The sequence below is a fragment of the Coenobita brevimanus genome, chromosome 30, assembly GCF_032717465.1.
Source record: "Coenobita brevimanus isolate Jiangsu-jjx chromosome 30, ASM3271746v2, whole genome shotgun sequence".
Classification (NCBI taxonomy): Eukaryota; Metazoa; Arthropoda; class Malacostraca; order Decapoda; family Coenobitidae; genus Coenobita; species Coenobita brevimanus.
The window spans coordinates 5,717,392-5,743,968 of record NC_136983.1 but is presented as its reverse complement, the minus strand read 5'-3'; the positions used below and the strand labels follow the sequence as shown (position 1 = coordinate 5,743,968).

Genomic DNA, 26,577 nt, shown 5'->3' with positions numbered 1-26,577 from the left:
ATATGAAGTGATCAGACATTTCAGGCACTTTCTTGAGGGCAAGGAATTCAGGGTCCTTACTGATCACAAACCACTTTTATCTCTGAGTTAACCACGGACATACTACACATCAAAGGTGAACAGAACACGGTGGCTGATGCTCTTTCCCCATGAGTGGCTATAGTGGCCTCATCTACTCCTCCACTCAGCCATGCCGCCCTGGCTCTTGCTCAAATGACGGACCAGGAACTACTTACGCTACTCGGGGGTTTAACCGCACTACGGTTTCAGTAATTCGACATTCCACACTCCTCCCATAAGCTGTGGTGTGATATATCCTGCAGTGTTGCTTGCCCTTTCATGCCCAGTGCATATTGGCATCAGATTTTCTGACATTACCATGACATGTCACACCCAGGCATACGCGGCACACATAGCCTCCTTCGACGCCGCGTGATGTGGCCTGGCATGCATAGAGACGTGACGCAGTGGGTAAAGATGTGTGCACGCTGTCAATCTGCCAAGGTGCACTGTCACATTAAGACCCCATTGGCGAGCTTACCCACTCCCACCACTCGTTTCCACACGGTCCACCTTGACATCGTTGGCCCTCTCCCAGAGTCCAGGGGGAACAGGCTCATTCTCACCTGCATCGACAGGGCTACAAGTTGGGCAGAAGCAACACGGATGATGGATGCTACAGCTGAGAGGGTGGTGTACCACTTCCTGTCATCCTGGGGGGGTTCATCTCGGCGCCCCACACACCATAATCACTGACCAAGGCATCCAGTTTGAGTCAAAGGCCTGGCAGGACCTGCTCTCCATTCTAGTTACTACGCTCCACTGTACGTCAGTCTACCACCCGCAGTCCAATGGGATGGTGGAATGGTTCCACCGCCGCTTAAAGGAGGCACTGCAAGCTATTCCGCATCCTGTCAACTGTGTGCCCGCTCTTCCCATAGTCCTCCTCAACCTCAGAACCACAGAAAAGGAGGATATAGGGAACTCTCCAGCTGAGCTGACTTTTGGGGAGGACTTGTGGCTTCCGGGCCAGTTCACCCCACAGCAGGATGCAATGCTAGCACTAACATTCCTCCCAGCTCTTCAACAAGCTATGCGGGCATTGCAACCCACACCCCCACGCCCGTACCCCCAGCAGCCCACTCAAGTGCCTCGGCAATGGCAAACTGCCGGGCATGTCCTCATCAAGCGAGGCCAACACCAGTCACCTCTTCAAACACCTCATGAAGGCCCTTACCCAGTCACTGCCAGAACAGACACATTAGTTACTGTAGACTGGAAGGGCAAACAGTACACGGTGTTGGCGTACAGAATCAAACCAGCTAACATCCCCTGAACACCACACACTGCTACCAGCACACCCACTACATCCTCCCCCTCCACCACATCCTCACCCTCCCCACCCACCACGACTTGCCCCCCACCCCAGATTCCCTTTGTTAAATGCTAACCTCCTTTACCAACATTACCCACACCCTCTACTCGGCTGACTTCCTTCACCACATCCCCACCCCCCGCACCCACCACGACTTCTCGCCCACCCCAGATTTCTTTTGTTAATTGCTACCTCCTTTTACCACCATTACCCAGATCCCCTAGTCAGCTGGCTTCCACCACCACTTCCTCCCCGCCACCATCCTCCCACTCCCCACCCTCCTCTTCCAACCTCATTTCCACAGCCACATGCATCTCATCCCTCCCTTCCAACATGACACCGCCTACTTGCAGGTCACAGACCTTACCAGTCATGGCTACAACTGCAATATGCCCACATTCCACTCAGACTAACATCACAACCTCATACACTTACACTCAAGCTGGCCGACTCATCAGACCGCCCAAGTATTTCCAGTACCCAACATAGGTCACTCTCAATTACGCTGCCATATAATGTACCTCTATGTTGTATGTTTGTAATTTTAAGCTGCCTATGTAAATATATATTCCCATTTTCGTAATAACTTGAATTACTGTACATGTTAGTATGAATTTTTTTCCATTGTTTTAATATTATTATTATTTGTATTTTATTTTATTTTTTTTTTTTTTGAGGGGAGGGGGGAGTACTGTGGCATGATAATCTACCTCCACAATTCATTTTATTTATTTATTTATTTATTTTTTGAGGGGAGGGGGGAGTACTGTGACGTAATAATCCACCTCCACAATTCATACGTACCACACATCTATCTCTGCACTACTGTATGCATCGCACATGTATCCCTGCATCATATTACATGCACCACACGGCCAGCAGTATACACATGATTAGGGACGCCACATTGTCGCCCGCCTGTAGTCGATACGGGAAGATCACAGGTCCGTGGCCAATCACGCACCAGGTGGTACCACGTCCCACCATGACTTTATCTATTGCCAGACGCCTCAATCCCGTTTGGGGTGGCCACAAACAAATCGCCTCCACGTCGCCCTGTCCCCCGCCATTTCACTGCCCTGCTCCCAACTCACACCCTCCTCTCTCATATACCTCTCCACCCCAGCCCGCCCTCTCATCCTCGGCCTCCCCCGTCCCCTCCCCCCCTCCACCTCACTCACATACACTCTCTTCGTCAGTCTCTCACCCTCCATCCTCTCCACATGGCCAAACCACCTCAGTGTGTTCCTCTTAACGCTTCCTATCACATCCACATCCACACAACAACGCTCCTTTATATCCTCATTCGTCAGCCTGTCTCTCCATGTGACTCCACAGGCTCCTCTTATATAACTCATTTCCACTGCTCTCACTCTTGACTTGTGTCCTTCCAGCAACCTCAAAGCTTCACTTCCATACGTTAGAGTTGGTATCACAATACTGTCATGTAGTAACTTATTCACTTCCATGCTTACGTCCCTGTTTCTTATCACTGCTTTCAAAGAACCAGCAACCTTTCTTCCCTGCTGTACCCTTTCAAGCACTTCACCCTCCAAACCTCCATCCTTACTCGGCACACTACCCAAGTACTTGAACGTTCTCACATTTTCCAATTCCTCACCATCCAACCTTGCTGTACATTCACTGACTTCACCTCTCTCAAAGACCATCACTTTACTCTTCCCTACATTCACCTCACCTTTAGATTCCGTTTCTTACACACTCTCCCAAACTCATCCACCAAGCCTTGCAGCTCCCCTTCGTCTTCACTCAACAACACAGTATCATCTGCAAACAAGAGTACAGGGAGTTTTCAAACACTATCCTCTTTCACCAGGGCCACTCCAACATCCACTACCCTACCTTGTACCTCTTTTATTACCCCATCCATGTACAGATTGAACAACCGTGGAGACAAGACACATCCCTGTTTCAACCCAACCTTCAAGGAGAAAAATTCACTTAGTTCACCATCCACACGCACTGCAGCCTTAGCACCATCATACATATTCTTCACAGCATTCAACAACTTCCCATCTACTCCATATATTCTTAATATTTTCCACAATCCTTGTCTATCCACCCTGTCATATGCTTTCTCCAAATCCATGAGAGCTGCATACAACTTCTTTCCCTTCTCTAGAAACTTTTCCACTAAAGATCTAAGAATGAATATCTGATCTACACAACCTCTTCCCTTCCTAAAGCCTCCCTGTTCTTCTCCAACTAATTCCTCTGTTCTTTCTCTAACTCTGTCAATAAGTATCCTACCATACATTTTTCCTATTATACTAAGAAGACAAATGCCCCTATGATTACCACACACTTCTTTTTCCCCTTTTCCTTTGTACAAGGGAATAATTATACCTGACCTCCAAACCTCCGGGACTTTACCTTCCTCCCAGGCCAATTTGCACATCGTCCACATCCATTCTACTACTATCCCCCATGCTTCAGCATTTTACCACACACTCCATCAATTCCTGGGGCTTTCCCCAATTTAACTTTCTTCATTGCTTCCACAACTTCTATCCTACTGATTTCTTCCTGTCTTCTCACCTCTCTCCTTCTCCCAGCCATTCCCCAGCCACTAATGTGAATGTAGGTTAAGATAAAGACTAAGCTCATGAGTTAACCCTGGTGATGTCAAACGTGGCAGCAGTGAAAGTTCATAATGTTGTCCTAAAGCTGACTGAGAGGCTTCTAGGGCATAATGTGGAGCATCGGAGAAAGAACTAGACATATGCCAAGTCCCTCCAAATGTGTGGGAAGCACAAAATCAAATGAAGAATGTGGAAACTGAATGCTAAATTACGAGAACACATGGATGAAAGTAATTTTTTCAGGTTAGCTAACAATTCGTTTCATTTCATATGCTATAACTGATAAACACATAAATTTTCATCTAAGCATATGGCCTAACGCCCATACCGAAGGCAGCATGATACAAGAGAAGGCGAAACGTTATGACAACAACAACATTGTGGGTGGGGGGGCAGGGGGGATAGTGCTAGGGAGCTGTGCATCAACAGCACAAGGGTACTCAGCCCACAGCCCAATTTTTGTTTTTGTTAATGCTATTTTTAAGACCATTCATGTTCTTAATTACCATAGTTATATCTTTTTCAATGTTACCTGATGGTGGGTGTAAGTAGAGGTTTATTTATATGGGGTAGGGGTGGTAAGAAGGATAGAAGTGAGAGTTTTGGAAAGTCGCCAGAACACATTGTACCATTATACATGCATAGTATTTGAGTGACTGGGGTTTGAGTAGCATGGTCCTTGTCCTGTCCCTATTGTCTGCAGTACGGGAGGATTGAGTGTACAGGAAACGAGCTATGCCCATGGGGTTCCGTCTCTGAGTCTCAACCAGTCAAATTTTAAACTCGTTTAAGTTTTTGGACTGGATGATACCTTTGTCCAGGGTATTCCACAGGTCAGTGCATCTATATGGAAAACTGTATTCCTTGATATCCTTTAGGCAACTTGTCTTTTCAGTTTCTTTCCATGTCTCTCCACAGGTCAGTGCATCTATATAGAAAACTGTATTTCTTAATATCCTTCAGGCAACTTGTCATTTCAGTTTCTTTCCATGTCCTCTTGTTGCTCCCCCATCCCGTACAAACAGATCTTCTCTGTCAGTTTTGTCTACTCACATCATGGCCCTGAACACTGCAGTCATGTCTCCCCCCTCTGTTCTTTCTTCTACAGAAGGTAGACCCAGCTTTTTTTGTCTTTCCCTGTGCAATAGATCTGCCAGATTGTGGGCCATCTTGGTTGCTGCTTTTTGTATTCTATTAATCTTGTTTATATCTTTCTTTTTATGTGGGCATCATATCACAGCCACATATATCAACCTGGGGCTGTTAACAGTCACTGTCAGTTTTTTCATCCATTCATCCATGTATTGAATGCCGCTCGTATATTTGCCAAGAGCTTATATGTCTCCCTGACAATCTTGTTAATGTGTTATTTGGGTGACAAACTATCCTGGACCAACACTCCCAGGTCCTTCTCTTCTCTTTTGCCTTGTGACTTGCTGCATTCCCAGTGAGTAATTCAATGATGGCCTTTTTGTATTTTATTACCCATATCCAATATTTTGCATTTTCTTGCATTGAATTTCATTTCCCAGACCTGGCTCCACTCGTAAATCCCGTCCAGATCATCCTGCAGCATTGTACAGTTCTCTTCAGCTTCTATTCTCCTCATGATCTTCGCATCATCGGCAAACAGACTTGCATAAATGATCATTCCATTCACCATATCGTTTACGTAAATCAGGATCGTTACGGGTGCCAGAACTATTGTTTACATAAATCAGTAACAGTATGGGTGCCAACACCGAGTCCTGTGGGACTCCACATGCTACTTCCCTCCACCCTGACATCTTGTTCTTTATTACTCTCCTCATCTGTTAGTCTCTCGTGAAGTCTCTCATCCACTCCAAGAGGTCCCCCTTAACTCCTCCCATGTGCTCCAGTTTCCACATTAGTTGCTTATGGGGTACCTTGTCAAAGGCTTTCTCCGGACCCAAGTACACAAGCCACCCAACTATCTCATTCCTATAGCACATCAGTTACCCTTGAGTAGAAGCTCAGCAGATTAGAGACACACAGCCTTCCATTTCTGAATCCAAATTGACTTTCTGCCAAAATGTCCATCTCCTCCAGATATTTAATACACCTGTTTCAAGATTCTCTCGCACAATTTTGCAACCATGCTGGTCAGAGACAGTGGTCTGTAATTAAGGGGCTCAGCCTTATTCCCTCCTTTGTAAATTGGTACCTCATTGGCCCTCTTCCATTCCCGAGGCATTTTCCCTTCTTCTCGAGAACACACAATTAAGCCGTATGTCTCATCTGCCAGTTGTTCTCCGTATTCCTTTAGTATCCAATTAGAGATTTTGTCAGGCCCTTGGGCTTTCCTTACATTCCCATAATTTATACACTTCCTGCACCTCCACTTTTATATCTTTTAACACTACATTTCTAGTCACTCCCTCCCCTCCACAAAAACATTTTCCCAAGTGAAAACCGATTGGAAACTTTTGTTTGATGTTTTTTGTTCTGTCCGTCGGTACCACTTCCTCAATTTTTGATCCATAACTCCCTAGTAAAACTGTCTTCTCTTCCCTCATTCTCTTGTTTTTTCCTTAGCTTCCTTGACAAGCTCCTTCCTTTTAGCTCTTTCTTCCTAATTTGCATCTCTCTTTATCCAGACATTCTGGAACCCCTCCTTGTCAACTAGTTTTCATGTCCTATTAACGATCTTGTTTACTGTGACCTGCAACCAAAACTTAACTTTCAGTGGCCGTGCTCTATCCTTCTGTGTATCATCCCAGCCTAAACTCCTCTTCAGTATCTTCTTGAGCTTTGTTGTCATCCTCCATAACTATTGATACTCTCTCTTTAGCCCTTCTCTGTTCTTCTTTTTCCGTTCTGATCATTTTGACATAGGCTTTTCTTTCAATCCTGAAATTATCACACATTTTTTCTTATCTGCCACATCCCTGACTAAAGATTCTTTACTTTTTAGTACTTTAACCATTTCCTTCTCCACCTTTTCCTGGTTTTCCATTCTCTTCTGTTCTAAAATTTATTTTTTAGAGTGTTAATTATGAGAGTTAGAGAGGGTACAGAGGGAGTGATTGGTGAAGAGCAGTGTGGCTTTAGGAGAGGGAGGGGATGCGTGGATCAGGTGTTTGCTGTGAGACAAGTGTGTGAAAAGTATTTAGCGAAAGGCAAAGATGTGTTTTGGGCATTCATGGATTTAGAGAAAGTGTATGATAGAATTGATAGGGAGGCTTTGTGGCTTGTTGTAAGATTGTATGGACTTGATGGTAGGTTACTAAAAGGAGTGAAAAGTTTTTATGTAAATAGTAGAGCGTGTGTAAGAGTGGGAAATGCTGTGAGTGACTGGTTTCCTGTGAGAGTGGGGCTGCGACAGGGATGTGTGATGTCGCCTTGGTTGTTTAATATTTACATGGATGGTGTTGTAAGGGAGGTGAATGCAAGAGTTTTAGGTGGAGGTCTGAGTCTGGTGAAGGTTTATGGTGGAGAGTGGAATCTGAAGCAGCTGCTGTTTGCAGATGATACTGCACTGGTGGTTGATTCAGAGGAGAGATTGAGACAGTTGGTAGAGAAGTTTGGAAGGCTGTGTGAAAGGAGGAAATTGAAAGTAAATGAAAGTAAGAGTAAAGTGTTAAAGTGTACGAGGTTGGTAGATGGTAGGGGGATGAATATAGCTTTGAATGGCGAGTTGCTTGAGGAGGTAGAGTGTTTTAAATATTTAGGGTCACATGTTGCTGTGGATGGAAGAATAGATGCAGAAGTGAAGTTTAGAATAAATGAAGTAGGAAAGGTGCTGGGAGGAATGAAAAAAGTGTTTAGATGTCGTTCGCTTAGAATAGATGTAAAGAGAAGGTTGTATGAGGGTGTTGTGGTACCGACTGCATTATATGGGGCTGAAACATGGAATATGGGTGTAGCAGAGAGGAAAAGTTTGAATGTAAAGGAGATGAGGTGTCTGAGGAGTGTGTGGAGTGACGCGTATGGATCGAGTGCGAAATGATGAAGTGCGAAGGAGTACTGGAGTTGTTCGGGAGATGGCTGGTAGAGTTGAGCAGAGGGTGTTGCGATGGTTTGGGCATATGGAGAGAATGGATAATGAGCGATTGGTGAAAAAGATAACTAGATCTGATGTGAGAGGTGTAAGGCTGAGAGGAAGACCACGAATAGGATGGATGGACAGTGTGAAGAGAGCACTGGATGCGAGAGGGATGTCAGTTGAGCAAGGAAGAGTGGCTGTGCTTGACGGAAATAAATGGAGAGAAATTGTAAATGAATAAGTGATGACGCAGCCCTTAGGGGATATTCTTCCGCATTTGGTCTGATCAGCTAGTCAGGTCAGGTGCGGGTAAGGGGATGGGTCTGCTATGATGTGGCAGGGGTAAAGCAGCTCTGCTGTCGGGCCCTGCTGCGGATGTCACTGATTGCATTGCACAGTCGACCCTTGTGCGGTGTGGTGCGGTGAGAATCTGTCCGTTCTCCCCTTGGGGCTAAGATGCGAATGAATGTGTTTGAATGGATGAGTAAATGGGGAGTGTGTCGTCCTGTCTCGGCTACCTCCCTTTCCTTGGGGGAAGCAGCCTAGGTATATAGATAGAATTTTCTTCCACCCCTTGTGCTCATCTGTAATTTCCATGATGTGTTCATCATGCATTTGTTTTCTATTCATACTTGTCAAGTGTGTGTGTGTGTGTGTGTGTGTGTCCCTAGATGTATTTACCCAGTTGTGATTTACGGGAAAAGAGCTATGCTCGTACTGTCCCGTCTCCATAACTACATCCAGCTTGGTTTTGAAATCATGAATATCCTTGGCATTTATCACCTCATTATCCAGGTTGTTTCATGCTTCAATAGTTCTGTAAGGGAAGCTGTATTTCTTGATGTCTCTTGGGCTTGTGGTCCATTTTAATTTTTTTTTTCCATGACCCATCATTTCTCTTTCTTCCCACAAAAACAGGTCCTCCCCATGAAGCTTCTCCATTCCCTTGGATACTCTGTACACATTAATCAAATCTCCCCTTATTCTTTTCTTTTTTCTGGGGTTGGGAGATTTAGTCTCGACAGTCTTTCCTCATACGGTAATTCTCTCAAGCCAGGTATCATCTTCGTTGCTGCTCTTTGTATTTTTTCAATCCTTCTTTATCCTTCTTCTTATGTAGTGACCATGCCTGTCTATCTTTCTATTACCATCTGCCTTAATCCTGTAGTGTAAAGAGTGGCCACAAACAAATCTCCTCCATGTCACCCAGTCCCCTGCCATGTCACTGCCCTACTCCCATCTCACACCCCCCTCACTCACACCTCTTCACTCCATCCCTCCATCTCATTCTTAGCCTCCCCACCCTCTACCCCCTTCCACCTCACTCATATACACTCTCCTCATCAGTCTCTCGCTCTCCATTCTCTCCACATGGCCAAACCACCTCAAGGTGTTTCTCCTAACTTTTTCTACCCCATCCACATTCACACCACAATGCTCCTTCACTTCCTCATTTGTCAGTCTGTCTCTCCATGTGACTCCACAAGCTCCTCTCAAGTAACTCATTTCCACTGCTCTCACCCTTGATTTGTGTCCCTCCAAGAAGGTCCAAGCTTCATTTCCATACTTTAGAGTTGGAATAATAATATTGTCATACAGTAACTTTTTCACTTTCCTGCTCACTTCCCTGTTTCTTATCACTGCTTCATGGAACGAGCAACCTTTCTTCCTTGTTGTACCCATTCAAGCTCTTCACCCTCTCACCTTCCATCCTTACCCCATTCACTGCATCAGTGTTTGTTTACTTATACATCCAGTGTGCGGCAGTTTTCGATTATTTAGAAACAGTATTAGAAAAAAAATAATACCATCAAAAAATAAAGAAAAAAATCACTAGTTTGATGGTATACAACACAATATAGCAAACAAAAAAATTACCTCTGAAACAGGTCCGTGAAGTAATAAATATTTCCTGTGCAGTGGTGCTAGGCAAACGATGTGTTATGGTTGCACTGTGTCGTCAGTGTCAATCTCGCGATCAGATAAGGTGTAAATCAGCATCTGAACCATCACTGTCATCATCTAACAACGTATCACTATCATCACTACACTCATCCAGAGATTTCATCCAATATTTGGAACGATTGGGCAAATATGAGTTGGAGCAGATGGGGGACGTGGAAGGTGTGTGTAGAATATTTACAGAAGAAATATGTGCAGCATGTGATGTGGTGTGTGGAAGGAAGAGAAGACGGAGGGGGGTGCAAGGAACAGCGTGGTGGACTGAAGAGATGAAACGGGCTGTGGCACAAAAGAAGAAAGCATACAATGAATGGATGAGAAATAGGGACGTGGAAGAAGTTGAGAGGTGGAAGAGAGAGTTATATGTAGAAAGGAAGAGAGAGGTGAAAAGATTAGTAAGAGAGAGTAAGAAGAGAGTGGATGAGGAATTTGGAAGGAATTTGAGTGTAAAGTGGAGGGACTGTAAGAAAATGTTCTGGAAAGAGGTGAAAAGAGTAAGACAGGGTGGAAGTGAAGTTAGCAGGGGAGTGAAAGATAAAAATGGTAGATTACTAGTGGAGAAGGGAGAAAAAGTGAGCAGATGGAGAGAACACTTTAAGGAATTGTTGAACGTGGAGGATGGAAGTAATGCAAGTATAAGTGGCTGGGGAATGGCTGGGAGAAGGAGGGAGGTGAGAAGACAGGAAGAAATCAGTAGGATAGAAGTTGTGGAAGCAATGAAGAAAGTTAAATCAGGGAAAGCCCCAGGAATTGATGGAGTGTGTGGTGAAATGTTGAAGCATGGGGGAGAGATAGTAGTAGAATGGATGTGGAAGATGTGCAGATTGGCCTGGGAGGAAGGTAGAGTCCCAGAGGATTGGAAGTCAGGTATAATTATTCCCTTGTACAAAGGAAAAGGGGAAAAAGAAGTGTGTGGTAATCATAGGGGCATTTGTCTTCTTAGTATAATAGGAAAAGTGTATGGTAGGATACTTATTGACAGAGTTAGAGAAAGAACAGAGAAATTAGTTGGAGAAGAACAGGGAGGCTTTAGGAAGGGAAGAGGTTGTGTAGATCAGATATTCATTCTCAGATCTTTAGTGGAAAAGTTTCTAGAGAAGGGAAAGAAGTTGTATGCGGCTTTCATGGATTTGGAGAAAGCATATGACCTGGGTGGATAGACTAGGATTGTGGAAAGTGTTAAGAATATATGGAGTAGATGGGAAGTTGTTGAATGCTGTGAAGAGTATGTACGATGGTGCGAAGGCTGCAGTGCGTGTGGATGGTGAACTATGAATTTTTCTCTTTGAAAGTTGGGTTGAAACAGGGATGTGTCATGTCTCCATGGTTGTTCAATCTGTACATGGATGGGGTAATAAAAGAGGTACAAGGTAGGGTAGTGGATGTTGGAGTGGCCCTGGTGAGAGAGGATAGTGTTTGGAAACTCCCTGTACTGTTGTTTGCAGATGATACCGTGTTGTTGAGTGAAGACGAAGGAGAGCTGCAAGGCTTGGTGGATGAGTTTGAGAGAGTGTGTAGGAAACGGAATCTAAAGGTGAATGTAGGGAAGAGTAAAGTGATGGTCTTTGAGAGAGGTGAAGTCAGTGAATGTACAGCGAGGTTGGATGGTGAGGAATTGGAAAATGTGAGTACGTTTAAGTACTTGGGTAGTGTGATGAGTAAGGATGGAGGTTTGGAGGGTGAAGTGCTTGAAAGGGTACAGCAGGGAAGAAAGGTTGCTGGTTCTTTGAAAGCAGTGATAAGAAACAGGGAAGTGAGCATGGAAGTGAAAAAGTTACTACATGACAGTATTGTGATACCAACTCTAACGTACGGAAGTGAAGCGTGGACGTTGTTGGAAGGACACAAGTCAAGAGTGAGAGCCGTGGAAATGAGTTATTTAAGAGGAGCCTGTGGAGTCACTGGGAGAGACAGGCTGACGAATGAGGATATAAAGGAGCATTGTGGTGTTGATGTGGATGTGATAGGAAGCGTTATGAGGAACACACTGAGGTGGTTTGGCCATGTGGAGAGGATGGAGGGTGAAAGACTGACGAAGAGAGTGTATGTGAGTGAGGTGGAGGGGGAAAGAGGGAGGGGGAGGCCGAGGATGAGATGGAGAGATGGGGTGGAGAGGTATATGAGAGAGGGGGGTGTGAGTTGGGAGCAGGGCAGTGAAATGGCGGGGGACAGGGCGACTTGGAGGCGATTTGTTTGTGGCCACCCCAAACGGGATTGAGGCGTCTGGCAATAGATAGATAGATAGATAGATTTGCTTGGGCTACTGCCAGTGGCGGCATGGAGAAGATTTTGTACCATTACCCTCGTCATTTTGTTGGTAGCTGAGGTGAGCTTTGCTCCTCGTAAAAATGCATAATCTTTGTATGGCAATATTCTATAGGGTGCCATGAGTAGCCAGCTGATTTATTTCATGCCATTTCTGATGGCGAAATTTTTGAAAGTAGGAAATCATATATGATACAGCCGCAGTCAATGGGTTACTCATTACTGTACACAAACGCACTCACATACCACTGCTGCATATTCCAGCCTCGGGCGAATCATTGATACAGTCGTCATTTTCATCATCTCTTTATCCAGATAAATAAACACAACTCTTATATTTCTCAAAAGGTTATATGTATCTCTGGTGATCTTGATTATGTGATTTTTTGCTGAAAGGTTGTCTGAAAACAGTACCCCTAAGTCATTCTCTTCTTTAGTTTTCCTGATCCATTTGTTCCCCATTCTGTATTTTCCTGTTTGTCTCTTTGTACTCATTCCAAATTCCATTGCATTAAACTACATTTTCCATCTTTGACTTCAGTCAGACAGGTATATCAAGGTCCATTGCAGCTGTTTACAGTCTTCCTTATTTTTCACTTTCCTTAATAGTTTAGCATCATCCGCAAATAGACTTATATAACTGTCTGTTCCTTCCACCATATCATTTACCAAGAACAATACTGGTGCCAAAACTGACCCTTGAGGTACACAACTAATTACATTATACCACTCCTACTACTTGTCCTTTACAACTGTTTTCATCTCCCTGTCCTCCAAAAAATCTTTCATCGACTTAAGTAAAGCTCCTTTTAGACCTGTCTGTTCAAGTTTCCACAACAATCTCCTGTGTGGAACCTTCTCAGATGATTTCTTTAGGTCCAAAAAGACACAATCAATCCATCCATCCCTCTCTTGTGTACTGTCTATCACTCTTGAGTAAAAGCTTAGTACGGTAGGTTTGTAGTACATGACCTTCCTTTCCTGAAGCCAAATTGACAGTCTGTTACTGTATTAGTTCCTTCAGGGTATTTGAATTGGTCTTTCACTATAATCTCACAATTTTTGCAACAACGCTGGTTAGTGATACCTGCTTATAACTCAGTGGCTCTTCCTTGTTTCGTCCCTTGTATATGGGGACCACATTTGCTCTTTTCCAGTCCCGATGGACTTCATTTTTTGCTGGTGAGCCCATAATGATGTCGTGTATCTTTCCTGCTAATTCCTTTCTACACTTATCTTTTATCCGGTTAAACACTCCATCCGGTCCCAGTGCTTTCTTAACATCTTGTTTTTCCATGGATTTCATTATATCTTGTATATCTACTTGTATTTCTTCCAACACTAAGTCCTTGGGTCTGTCATTATTTTCACTAAATTCACTCTCTCTTGTAAAACGGTTTGAACACATTTGTTCATCCCCTCAGCCAGTGCTCCTGGATTCTCGTAAATGACTCCATCTACTTTCATTCTGTATATCCCTTCCTTGTTTTTGAATTTTCCGTGTGCATATCTGTAGAAGAGCACTGGTTCATCCTTGCATGTGTCTACTACACTCTTCTTTGTAATTTCTTCTCTTTGAATTCCTTTCCAGTGTTTATATTTCTCCCATAGATTGTTTTTCTTCTCTTTCATCTCCATCTTCTCTAAGCCTCTTTGCATTTCATTCTTGATTTTTCGCATCTCTTTTTAAACCACTTCTACTTGTTTCTTTCCTTGATCTTCACCTTTGGTACGTATCTTTCAACTCCATCCTAGTACAGTATATGCTTAAAAACTCCTCCCACTTGAGTACAGACAAACCGCAATTTATGATACCCCTAGATGTGATACCCCGGAATAGTGATGGGAGTAGAAATACCACCCTGCCTCACCTATTGTAGGCCTACCCCAGGTTTTGCGATGGGTTTTGATTTTATTTACCAATTTTGATAATCTTTTACACTTAAATTTTGTGTTTAGGTTGATATATAAACTGTTTTTAGACTTAGATTAATGTGTTTTATTCATAGGTGGAGTGAACAGTGTCATTTGGGGTATAGATTCTCACCCATCAGACGAGGTACAAAACAGTGTGGACAACTAGGTGGCTCAACGAAGAATATTTGGTGTTTGACCATTGAACATCTAACCTGTCATGGAATACATAATAATAGTTTTGAATAAATATTAGTACTGTAATTGTGAAAGCCTTAAGAGTAAATTTTTCTTTCGTTGATGAAAACTGTGACATTGATAAATCATGTATTAACATTCGGGCTGTTCAAGGAAAAATGCTTTGAAAATACAAAGGAATTTCTAAATAAATTTTGGGAAATAATAAGGAATAAAATAAAGGAGCTCAGCAGCCAGAACTGTAACTAAAACGACACAAAGAGGTTCTGTTGAAAAGGCTATCCCGATCGCATCATTGAGTGATAAATCATGTGTTTACATTTGGGCTGTTCAAGGGAAACACTTTTAGAATACAAAGGAATTTCAAAATAAATGTTGGAAAATAAGAGAGAAGAAAATAAAGGAGCTCAGCAACCAGAACAGTAATTAAAATGACATAAAGTGGGGCCATTGAAAAGGCTATCCCGGTCGCATCGTTAATTGCATTCCCCGTCAAGCATCAGTGATTCTCTGTCACAGCAGTTAGTGCCTTGACGGTTGTGCATCATTCATACATAATTTTTATGCATAAAAGATGTTTATTTTACTGTCCCAGGACTGTGATGGTGGGATTCGATATAGTGCTGGTGCATCTTCTCTACCGAGTTTGAATAAGAGTCCGAGATTACATTCTCCAGTGACCTTGACTGGGTACAAGCGAGACAGGCACTGGTTTTTGGCTGAGGTTAGCTTCTTTTACAGCTGTTAGGCCATTTAGATTGGCTCTAAACTTTTTTTTTGGACTTATTTGAGTGGGTTTAGTACTTGCTGGAGGGGAAACCCAACCCAAAAATGCATCTCTATACTTTACATGTTAAGTCTACCCCAAGATACTTTATCTCGCCTAGTGATGGGTTTATACTTCAACCAATTGCATCAGTAACCCGAGGCATCCCGACGACGTATGGATAAGTTGCCACGTTTTGTCACAGTGACACCCGACAACGTATCCATACATTTTGCAATTGCGAGGTCCTTCATTTACATTTTTCAAGTTTCAAGGGTGATTTTTGGTAGGCATATGTGGGAGACCTTCCCCTACCCAGCACCAGGTGGGGATAATGCCTGGCCCCACCTGATTCCCTCCACCCCCCGCATGCCATTTTCTCGGCAGCTCACCTGTTAGCAGTGACCTGGCCAGTAAAGACGTGTTGCACCATTGTCTCTCCAATGACGAAATTCAAGGTGAAAGTGATTCCTGAGGTGGAGGACAAAGGAGGAAACAAGTCTGAGGAAGAAAGAAGGAGAAATGATGAGGCGGTAATGTCGTAAAAGAAGGTGCCATATGTTGATGTGTTTGGTGAGTGAACAACGCTTATGTCGCCTATATTATTGTCTGAAAACCAATATACTCCTGTACTACATATAAATTCGTACCAAATAATTAAATATCTAACCAGCTTTCAATGGTTTGGAATAGTTACCCCTCCCATGGAAAACGTTTTCTCTGGAGCCTGGCCTGAGAGAACACAGTACCAAGGTGAAGGTACTGTTACCTGTACCGTATCAGTAAACGCAACTGAGCACTTTCTCTCAGAATTTTCAATGTTTCTAATAATAAGCGGAGGTTTTAGCCCAAAATTTTTTTTCGAAATTCTGCCAGGATGGGGGGAGGAGGATTGGTGAAAAATTTGTCTGGATGCGGCGGGTTAAACTGGGGTTTGCCTGTACGTCTTTCCTTGTTGAAATTTATCCAGACAGTTTCTGTGGAGTATTTTCTTAGCTTGTCAAAATCAGCTTTACCATAATTATATTGTCAATTTCTATGTGATTCTGAACTTGCCACATCTCTTTCTTCTTTAATTATGTACTCAAAGAGTATGTGGTCACTTTTTCTTAATGGGCAGTTGTATTTCATCTCTTCAATAATATCCTTTTTTTGATGAGGTGTATGCAGAGATGCTTAAATGTAGTGGAGAGAGTGGAATGAAGAGCTTTGTAAGAATGCACGGATGAGTGAAACTGTGCCTGCAGAGTGGAAAAGACTGTGATTGTACCCATGTACAAAAATAAAGGTGAGCGAAATGAGTGCAAAAATTATCGAGGCACAAGTTTATTGAGTGTGGTAGGGAAGATATATGGAAGAATTATTATAGAGAAAGTAAGAGAGATATCAGAAGTCCTAGTGAGTAATGAACAGGGTGGCTTTAGGAGTAGCAGAGGATGTGTGGATCAAGTATATTCAGTAGAGACAGATATCAGAGAAGGCTTGTGAGAAGGACCATAAGGTGTTTATAGCATTTATGGATCTGGAAAGCATACGACAAAGTAAACAGAGACGGATTGTGGAAAGTTTTACGCACGGAGGGTGTAGATGATAAACTGCTAGGTGCAGTCAAGAGTTTTTATGATGGTATCAAAGCATGTGTAAGGGGTAATGGGCATCTAAATGAATGGGTCATGATCAGTGTGGGCGTGCGACAAGGTTGTGTGATGAGAGAAGTAAAAACACAAGCAATGGAGAGAGGGATGGCATTGGTAGTGAATGGTGATAGTTCGAATATCTCAAATTTGTTGTATGCAGATGATGCAGTACTGCTTGCAAGTACCGGACAAGAACTTGGTAGCCTAGTGCAGAGTTTTGCTGGTGTCTGTGAGTGTCGTGCCTTGAGAGTAAATGCAGAGAAGAGTAAAGTGATGGTTATTGAGAGAGAAGGTGACTCCCAGTGTGATGTCACAGTGAATGGAGGAAGACTGGAATTGGTGAGAGAGTTCAGGTACTTGCATACAGTGATAGAAAAAGAGAGGAAAATGTGCAAAAGAAGTTGAAAGTAGAGGGACACAAGGAAGAAAAGTAGCTGGTGCAATGAATGCCTTGATAAGAAAGAGGCTTGAGTGTTGCAGCTGCACGAGGCTTACATAAGGCAGTGTTAGTGCCAACTTTAACATATGGGTGTGAGACTATGGTGTGGCATGATAATAAAAAGTCAAGAGTAAGAGCGGTGGAGATGGGACTGCTGAGGAATGTATGTAGAGTACAGAGGGTGGATAGGATACGAAATAATGTGATTTGTGACAGGTGTGGAGTGAGGAAGTTGGTGGACACCAGAATCGAAGAGAGTTTCCTGAGATGGTATGGTCATGTGGAAAGAATGGATAACAATAGAGTGGTGAAAAAGGTATGTCTGAGCGAATTTGAAGGAGGGAGGAGGCGAGGTAGGCCAAGCAGAAGGTGGAGAGATATGGTGGATGAGTGTTACAGGAAGAGAGGATTGGAAGTTGGTGAGGCTAGGGAACTGGCAAGAGATCGAGCTGGGTGGATGAATGTTGTGAGGAGAAGTGCATAATATGGGATTTTGGCACCTATTGTGAGCATGGCAGCGTCTGTGGTGAATTTTTTTGGCGTATCTGGTAGAGCCAGGATTCCAGGGGCTTGAATGATGAGTGAATGGAAGCATGGCCTATTTGGATTGGGCAGGTTTGTGCTGTCTGGACATTGCTACACCTTACCCTGCCCTAGGGTGGGAAAGGAGGTGCAGATGATGATGATTTTTTTTTTTTTTTTTTTAAGTAGTAGTGGATCCAAAGGGTTCTTCATATCCACTGAATCTTGTATTCTCTCTAATCCACTGTGTCATGATGTTACTCATTACGATACTTAACATTTTACTTCTCCATGACTCCTTTCCACCTTCTGTGTACGAACCTTCCCAGCAAACTTTCTCACAGTTAAAATCTCCCATCATTACTATGTCACTACTTGTGTTTATGTATCTTTCCAAGCATTCATTGGTGTCTGTAAGCATTCCTTCATATTGTCCCTTAGTCCATGCTTTGGTCTTGGGTGGAACATAGATCACTGCGAGGTCCCTTTTTCCGCCATTACTTTTTTTGATCACCTCTGCCATACCCTCACCCTTTTCAACCTTGTCCACAACCATGTCTTTCCTTAGCAGTATCATTACTCCACCTCCCCTCTTTCGAAGTGTGTTTCTGTTCCATACATTGTAGTGTCCTTAACCAGTTCCTATGATATCTTCTGTGTCATTCAATTTAGTTACCACCAATCCCATAATGTCTGGCTTATGTACCCTCAGGTGGTCATTAGTCTCGTCAAGTGAAGATATCAACCCAGTAACATTTGTGTATGAAACTTTCCATCCTTTACTTACTTCTTTTAAGCTGATTCTTCCTCCCCAGCTGCATTCCTGTACCACTTCCTCAGCTTTAGGTACAAAAACTCTCTAGTAGAATTTCTTCTTCTCCCGCTCTGTTCTCATTTGCATTTTAACCTTGGCTTCTTTGTTTTAATTCACTTGTTTTAGGTCTTTCTTCCGCATTCATATCTTTCCTGATCAAAATTTTCTTAAACTCCTTTTCCTTAGCCAGTTTCCATGACCTTGCAATAACTTCTTTAGCAGCAGTCCATGACTTGAGTTTGATTTTCTTGGGTTTCTCACCTCCTTCTTCATACTTTCCTAACCTGTGAACCTCTTCAGTTTCTTCACCCAATGCTGCTTCTGTCTCTTGAACTTCCTCTATTATCTTTTTAGCCACCATTTTTTCCTGCTTCTCTCTGATGTGATGGACTGGCATTAAATCCTTGTTAACCCCCAAAACAACTACTACTTTCTTCTTCTTAACTGTTTCCCTTACCAGATTTCCCTTTTCCTTTATAACACTTTCTACCTTTTCCTTCAGTTGGTTTTTCCTTTATGTCCGTGAAGTTCAGTTACACCTCCTCCTTTTCGGTCTTCCATTCCTTATGCAGTCCTTTGATATATTTGATAGTTTTCTTAACATTTTCATTTTCTTCTGTCTTCTTACTCAAAGTTTACATTTTTCTCTCAAAATATGGTAGATCAGAAATAACCCCATTTGTATCCTCCTCATTTGCTTCCAACTTTTGCCATAATTCAATACTGTACTTTCAGCCCTTAGCTCATTTGCCACATTTTCCACTTTCTCCAGTCTCTTCAGCAGCCTCTCCACGATACTCGAAACTTCTAGAATTCTCCTCCATCCTAATTTATTAGTAAATTCTCTTTCTTCTGTATTGAGCTCAGTACTGCAAAATCAAGTTTTACTTTACTGGGAAGAGTTTGACTGCCTCCGCTCGCCATGTTTTGTGTGTGTGTGTTCTTACCTAATTGTATCTTTACAGGAATGAGTCAAGCTCGTACTGTCCCGTGTCTTAAACCATATTTATCGTACACATCCTTAAATTTGTGAATTGTTTTGGCACACACTATTTCATTCGATAGTGCATTCCACTGATCAAGTGCTCTGTTTGGGAAACTAAATTTCCTTACGTCTTTATCACCTCTCTTTTCATGCAGTTTTTTGCAGTGTCCTCTTGCTGATGCTTCCCATACGTTAAGTAATCATTTATGTCTATTTTCTCCTTCCCTGATGTGCATTTATATAGCATAATCATGTCACCTCTTTTCCTTCTATCCTGTAGTGTTGGTAGATTCAGTTTATTTAGTCTTTCTTTGTAGCTTAGATCCCTTAAGCTTGGTACCCATCTTGTAGCAGCCCTTTGAACTTTTTCAATCTTCTCGATGCGTTTTTCGAGATGAGGACTCCAGACTACTGTTGCATACTCCAGGGTTGGTCTGATGAATGATGTTATTATCTTTCTTAGCATGTCTTCATTTATGTATGTAAACGCTATTCTCATATTGGCAAGCAGTGTATACATGTTCCGTACCTTCTCACTGATGTGGTCAGCCAGAGATAGTCTGTTATTGACAATCACACCTAGGTCCTTCTCTCTTTCTGATGTGTGTAGGGTTTTATTTCCTAATGTATAATCCCAATCAGGTCTTTTTCCACTTTTACCAAACTTGATTACATGACACTTGTCCACATTGAATTCCATTTGCCATGTATTACTCCATTCATGAAGTTTATTTAATTCTTCTTGTAGCTCTTTACAAGAATCTGTTTTAGTAATTCTCCTTTGTATTTTTGCATCATCTGCAAGCATATATAGATAGCTTTCATTTCCAGCATTACGTCTATATCATTTATATACACTAAAAACATGATTGGTGCCAGCACTGAGCCCTGTGGTACTCCACTAGTCACTTCTTTCCATGATGAGTAATTTCCCCTTAGTACTGTTCTCATTTTTCTTTTCATGAGAATATCTTCCATCCAACAATACAGTTTGCCACGAAATCCTCCTTGATGGTACAGTTTCCATGAAAGTCTTTGGTGTGGTACTGTGTCAAATGCTTTCTTGAAATCTAAATTGATACTGTCCACCCATCCTTCTCCTTCCTGTGATGTGTCTGTTACTCTGTCATAGTAGCTCAACAGATTAGTAACACATGATTTTCCTTTTCTGAAACCAAACTGTCTTTCTGTTATCATACTGTGTTCTCCTAGGTGATTTACCCAAGCTTTTCGTATAAGCTTTTTTAATACCTTGCCTACAACACTGGTTAGTGATACTGGTCGGTAGTTAAGTGGATATTGTCTATTCCCTTTCTTGAATAAGGGAACAATGTTTGCTTTCTTCCAAACGTCAGGTAGTTTACCTTGACTCAAGGATTTCTTGAAAATTAAAAATAATGGTTTACTTAACTTCTTTGCACATTCACGTAGCACCCAACATGAAATTTCATCAGGACCATTTGCTTTTCCTTTGTCTAATTTACTTAGCTCCTCCTGTATTTCTTTTTCTGATGTTTGTATATCTGGTAGTATGTGTGGGCATGCATGTTCCACATATTCCCTCTCAAAATTTTTCCCTGTGTAAAAACTGATTGGAACTTCTTGTTTAGTGCTTCATAAATATCCTTCTCTTTGTGTATACAGTAGGTGATTCCATCATCCGTAATGGATAGTATTTTATCTTTTACTTTGGTTTTGCTTCTGATGTAGCTGTAAAATAGCTTTGGTTGATCACTACTTTTATTTATGATATCCTCCTCAAACTGTTTTTGGGCTTCCCTCCTTATTCTTGTATAATCGTTTCTTGCCTGTCTGTAATTATTATATGCCCTTTTACTATTGTCTCTTCTGTATCTGTTCCACAACAAATCTCATTTTTCTTTTGATTTTTTACATTCTGTATTGAACCATTTCTTTTTTATTCTTTTCTGCTTCTTTGTGCTGTGGGATGTACTTCTGGACTCCTATTTCATAAAGTTCACAGAATTTTTCATATATAGCATTTAAATCTTGTCCTCTAAGCTCCTTTTCCCAAGCAGTTTTTAAGAAGTACTTCTTTAGGTCATGATACTTTCCCTTTTTATGGTTTAGGCTCTTTTGTAACTTTCATGCTGATATCTATGTCATATGCAATCCTGAAATTGCAATTTAGTACTGCATGGTCACTTTTGCCGAATGGAGGGTGATATATTAAATTGTCAATGTCGTTTTCTTGCCTAGTAAATATGAGATCTAGCATTGAGGGCACATCGAGTCCTCTTTTTCTGGAGCTTTCCTCACATGTTGCATTAGGAAAAACTCTTGCACAAGATCCAGGAGCTTTTGGTCCCAACAGCTTTCTTGGCTTATTATATCTAGAGTATTCCAATTTATATTTGTATTAAATTCTCCAGTTAGTATAATTTTTTTTTATTTCTCTTCCATTTTATGTAGTAATGCTCTTAAACTTTGAATTGTACTCTCCGCCAGGTCCTTATATTCGTCTCTTTCCCATGTGTTTGATCTGGGTGGCATGTACAAATTGGCTACAATTACTTTCCCTTCAGATGTATTTATCTCTACTGCAATCAGTTCTACTTGTGAGGGTATATCTAATTCTATTTCTTTGACTTTTAGATTTTTCTTAGTTAATTTTATATTTCCTCCTCCTTTTTTTAAGTTCCTATCTCTTCTCCATATATTATATTCCTCTAAGATTAGGATGTCATTCGATATCCTTGGTGTTAATTTTGTTTCAGTTAGGCATATTATATGTGGTTCATTTTCTGACATAATCATTCATCTATAATAATTTATATAACATTCCATCCACATTTGAGTACATCAACTTAATCATCTTGTTTATATACTTGTCATAATTTTCTACTACCTTCCTCCTTTTTATTCCCTCCTGTTTATGTACAACCTTCATACCTGCAATCCAATTACTTTGTAAAAAAATTTATTCTTCTCCTCCTCTGATCTTCCCTCATTTTGTTTTTGCTCCCTCCCTCTTCTCTTTCAGTAATTCCAGTTCCTCTTATGTTAGACATCTTTTTATCCATACATTTTTGAACTCTTCTTTTTCCATAAGATTCTTTACATTTTTTAGTATCTCCTCCATGGTGTTTACACTCTGGAAGGTTACCTTTAGGGGACTTGACTTGCTTTTCTCATATTTCCCTAACCTTTTGTGTTCCTCTATGTCTTTACTACAGATTTCCTATGATACTTCTTTCAATTTGCCCATTACATTTGCCATCTCCTTTTTGTCTTTTGAGATCTTGTTTTATACTTCTTCCTCTTCTATACCAGGGATTACCATAGATTTGTTAATATCTACTGAATCTCTGACTAACTTAGGGTTGTTTTGGATTATTCTTTTCACTTCCTTCTTAATGCTTTTTTCTTCCATCCTTGTTTCCAAGTCTTTCTTTACTTTCACCATTGTGTGTGTGTGTGTGTGTGTGTGTGTGTGTAAGAGAGAGAGAGCGAGAAAACCACAGCAATTTTGAGGCAGCAGTGTTACTAAGGTGTAACAGTGGATGTTTTCTCTACTGTATACTGGATTTGCTTTGAGGTGAATGACTCTTGTTAGTAAATTTTTTTTTTTTTTTTTTTTTTTTTTTTTTATAGCAGGGAAGAAGAAACCAAAGGCCAGGAGCTTGCAAGAAGAAACCAGAGGCCAGGAGCTTGCAATTGGTTCCCTGCAATATAAAACAAGAAACAGTATGCTTTGTTAATCATTGATGTTGCGAGGCAAACATAGCTGACAGTGAGGGAGTGATATTGAGAGAAAAGAGTAGAGACAGATGTTGGCAGTGCAGCCTCGTTTTATGATGCCCTGTTATGTGATAAATCACTACAACAATAATAAAAAAGTTATACCCTTCTTGGTACAATGTTAAGATATTAATTGTGATTTCACAACAATTGTCGACAGCAGCTTCTGAGAATCTCGTGCGGATGTGGCGACTCACGCAAGCCAAAATGGCCACTTAGTGCTTACATTTGCTGTGATCATTGCCTTTTGTTCTAGTTTGTGCATGAAAGGCCACTGAAATGCCATTATTATTGCCAGACAACAGTGCAAGGGCTTAGCAAAAATTAAGCACTCTGTTATCCAGATGCTCCGTATCCAAACGGTAGGCCTTGGTTCTATTATATCCATGTCTGGATTTATTTGTCCTTATCGAAATATAAAATTTTCGACATCGTTGGTTGGGCGGCCTACAAGTTAAAAAAAATCGGTTTGGTGGCCGAGTGGCCTCTCCAGCCAAACGTGGGTAATGGACCCTAACCCACAAGCTGAGCAAATATGGCCATCTGGTTCCTTACCAAACTGTCAAAGTCCCGGTCACCTGGATCACTCGGAGGCTATCAGCCGCGCGTGGGTAATACAGACCCTAACCAACAAACTGAACAAATATGGCTGTCTACTTCCTCATTGTATGGTCAAAGTCCCCCAGCCATCCAGATCACTCAGAGCTAATATCTGTGTGCAAGTAACACAGACCCAAACCCACAAGCTGTGTGGTAATGGCTGTCCACCTTGCCACCGAATGGTCTAAGTCACCTGGCCCCCCTCTGGAACCAAGCCGCTTGCAGGTAAAAGAACATTTTCCACCAGCTGAGTAGAAATGGCTGTCTGCCTCCCTACCAAATGCTCAGAGTCACTGGCCAGCCAGTAGAGACATGGCATCACTGTGTTCACTGTGTTCAGTGGCAGTTGCCTCACGTCCCCACTCTTCTTACATTAGCCACAAGACCACACAGAAACACTGTACACCAACTAGAGGCTAGCGGGTCACAATGTTTGTCCGCCATTCACTGGGTGGCAAGTACAGTACTATACTTTACTAAAATTCTTTTTGCAGCCTTCATCTTCTTCATTTATTTATTTGTGGATTTTTGTTGTTTATGCATTATTCTCGTAGTGTCTAGTATTGTACTGGATATTCCCATATGTGTTCTGATGTCTAAATTAACTGAAAGACCAAAGAACACTGCCACAGTATGGAGGGATACTGAACATATAGGTAGGGTATTTGTGGATTTTTGTTGTTTATGCTTTGTTTTCTTATTGCTAGCATTGTATTGGATATTCCCATATGTGTTTTGGTGTCTAAATAACTGAAAGACCGAAGAACGCTGCCACAATAAGGTGGGTACTGTACATACAGGTTGGTTAGAGGTAGGGTATTGGTAGGTAGGTTATTGCTCTGTATCCGGATTTCATACATGTCCAGATACACCGATGGCTCTATTACGTCAAGTAATCGAGGGATTACTGTAGTACAGTGTGCAATATTAAGTGAGTGCAGTTAAGTACAGTACTTGGGTAGTGTGATGAGTAAAGATGGAAATTTGGAGGATGAAGTGCATGAAAGGGTACAACAAGTTGGAATGGTTGTTCGTTCCTTGAAAGCAATGATAAGAAATAAGGAAGTGAACATGGAAGTAAAAAAGTCGCTGCATGATAATACAGTAACCTCTCAAATAACGTGAGGGTTAGGTTACTAGAGAGGTCGCATTAGTTAAAAACCCGTTTTTTTAAACATAGTTTTCCCATAAGAAACAATGGTAATATTGGGGGTTACGTTCTTGGACTCTGGGAAAGTCTACCCATTTGGGGAGTAATGCTACTCTAAACTTAAAAGCAACAATATTAATTTGAAGAAAAATCCACGTAAAAAACAAAAACAGTATATCTGGGGAGAAATAAACAACATTTGAGCCTTAGTTAGGCCGAAGCGTTGTTTACTTCTCCCCAATTACATACGGTTTTTGTTTTTTATGTGGATTCTCTTTCAATTCTGCTTCATTCATGGCATTGTGAAAGTTCCTCAACATTATTAATGCATTAGTAGGTCATAAAAACACAACAGTAAAAGCAACATTTTCATTACAGTAAGTAAGTCACAAACAATAACAACACACAGCCTCACTTCATCTATGCATCACTCGTCGTCTGCTGCTGTCCCTCCTTACCCCGCTCCCCCACCGCCCACCGCTCCCCACCCTAAATTTTTTGTCTCTCCTCGCTCAGATGTCCTGCCTCATCCTCTTCTCTGACTCCCGTGCTACGGGTGATGAAGGTAACTCCCTTTAAGTTTTCTGTCTTCTTCATAAAGAACTGCTTTATCTTGGTCTTAGTGATTTTCTTCTTTCTGTTCTGCAGCATCAAGTTGTAACATTATAGATCTACCATCACTTTCCTGGCCAAATTTTGTCCGAAAATGAGCCAAATTGCTCAGAATGGGGCCAGACTTTTTTTTTCATTCATTCATTGCCAGATGCCATGTATCCCAAACGGGGTGGCCAAGGGCTTAGAGTTAATTGTTTTACAGGGAGGGGCACTAATCCTCCACCAACCCCACGTGACACGTAGGGATGCCAACAGCATCTGGTGTTCCCAGGCGGTCACCCATCCAAGTACTAACCAGACCCAACGTTGCTTAACTTCGCTGATCGGACGGGAAGCGGTGTACTCAACGTGGTATGGCCGTCAGACTTCATTTTCGAATATTATAGTTCGAATAAAACCAGTTTAAGCAACAGACAAATAAACAATTGTATTTATGCTTAAACTGCCACACACGGTCTATCAGCTTGGGACTGTCCAAAGCGCGCGTGGCTAATTTGAAACCAGCATGGATGTGTAAAGTCACGTTAAATCGAGAAACCCTTGTTAGTTAAACATAGGCTATCTCCTTAAATATTTGCTCATGTTAAGACGAAAACACTATTTTTAAACTCGTGTTACTTGAGAGGTAACTGTATTATGATACCAACTCTGATGTATAGGAAGTGAAGATTGGATCTTTTTGGAAGGACACAAGTCAAGAGTGAGAGCAGTGGAACTGGGTTACTTGAGAGGAGCATGTGGAGTTACATGGAGAGACAGACTGACAAATGAGGAAGTGAAGGAATGTTGTGGTGTGGATGTGACAGAAAACATTAGGAGAAAAACAATGAGGTGGGTTGGACATTTGGAGAGGATGGAGAGTGAGCGACCAACGGTGAGAGTGTAAGTGAAGCGGAGGGCAGGCGAGGGAGGGGGAGGCCGAGGATGGGATGGAGTGGAGAGGTATATGAGAGACGGGGTGTGT

General features: G+C 41.9%; 1 protein-coding gene and 1 non-coding gene across 2 annotated transcripts; one reads left to right on the top strand and one right to left on the bottom strand.

Moving 5' to 3' along the window:
- Window positions 1-856: 856 nt before the first annotated feature.
- LOC145395209 (uncharacterized) lies at window positions 857-1,336 on the top strand. The gene has a single exon (XM_080268898.1). The coding sequence runs from the start codon at window positions 857-859 to the stop codon at window positions 1,334-1,336; it is 480 nt and encodes a 159-aa protein (XP_080125024.1).
- A 24,523-nt stretch (window positions 1,337-25,859) lies between these two features.
- Window positions 25,860-25,978, bottom strand: LOC145395339 (5S ribosomal RNA). Its single transcript, XR_013896582.1, has one exon. It is a non-coding gene; the product is annotated as a 5S ribosomal RNA (ribosomal RNA).
- Between the last annotated feature and the right edge of the window lie 599 nt (window positions 25,979-26,577).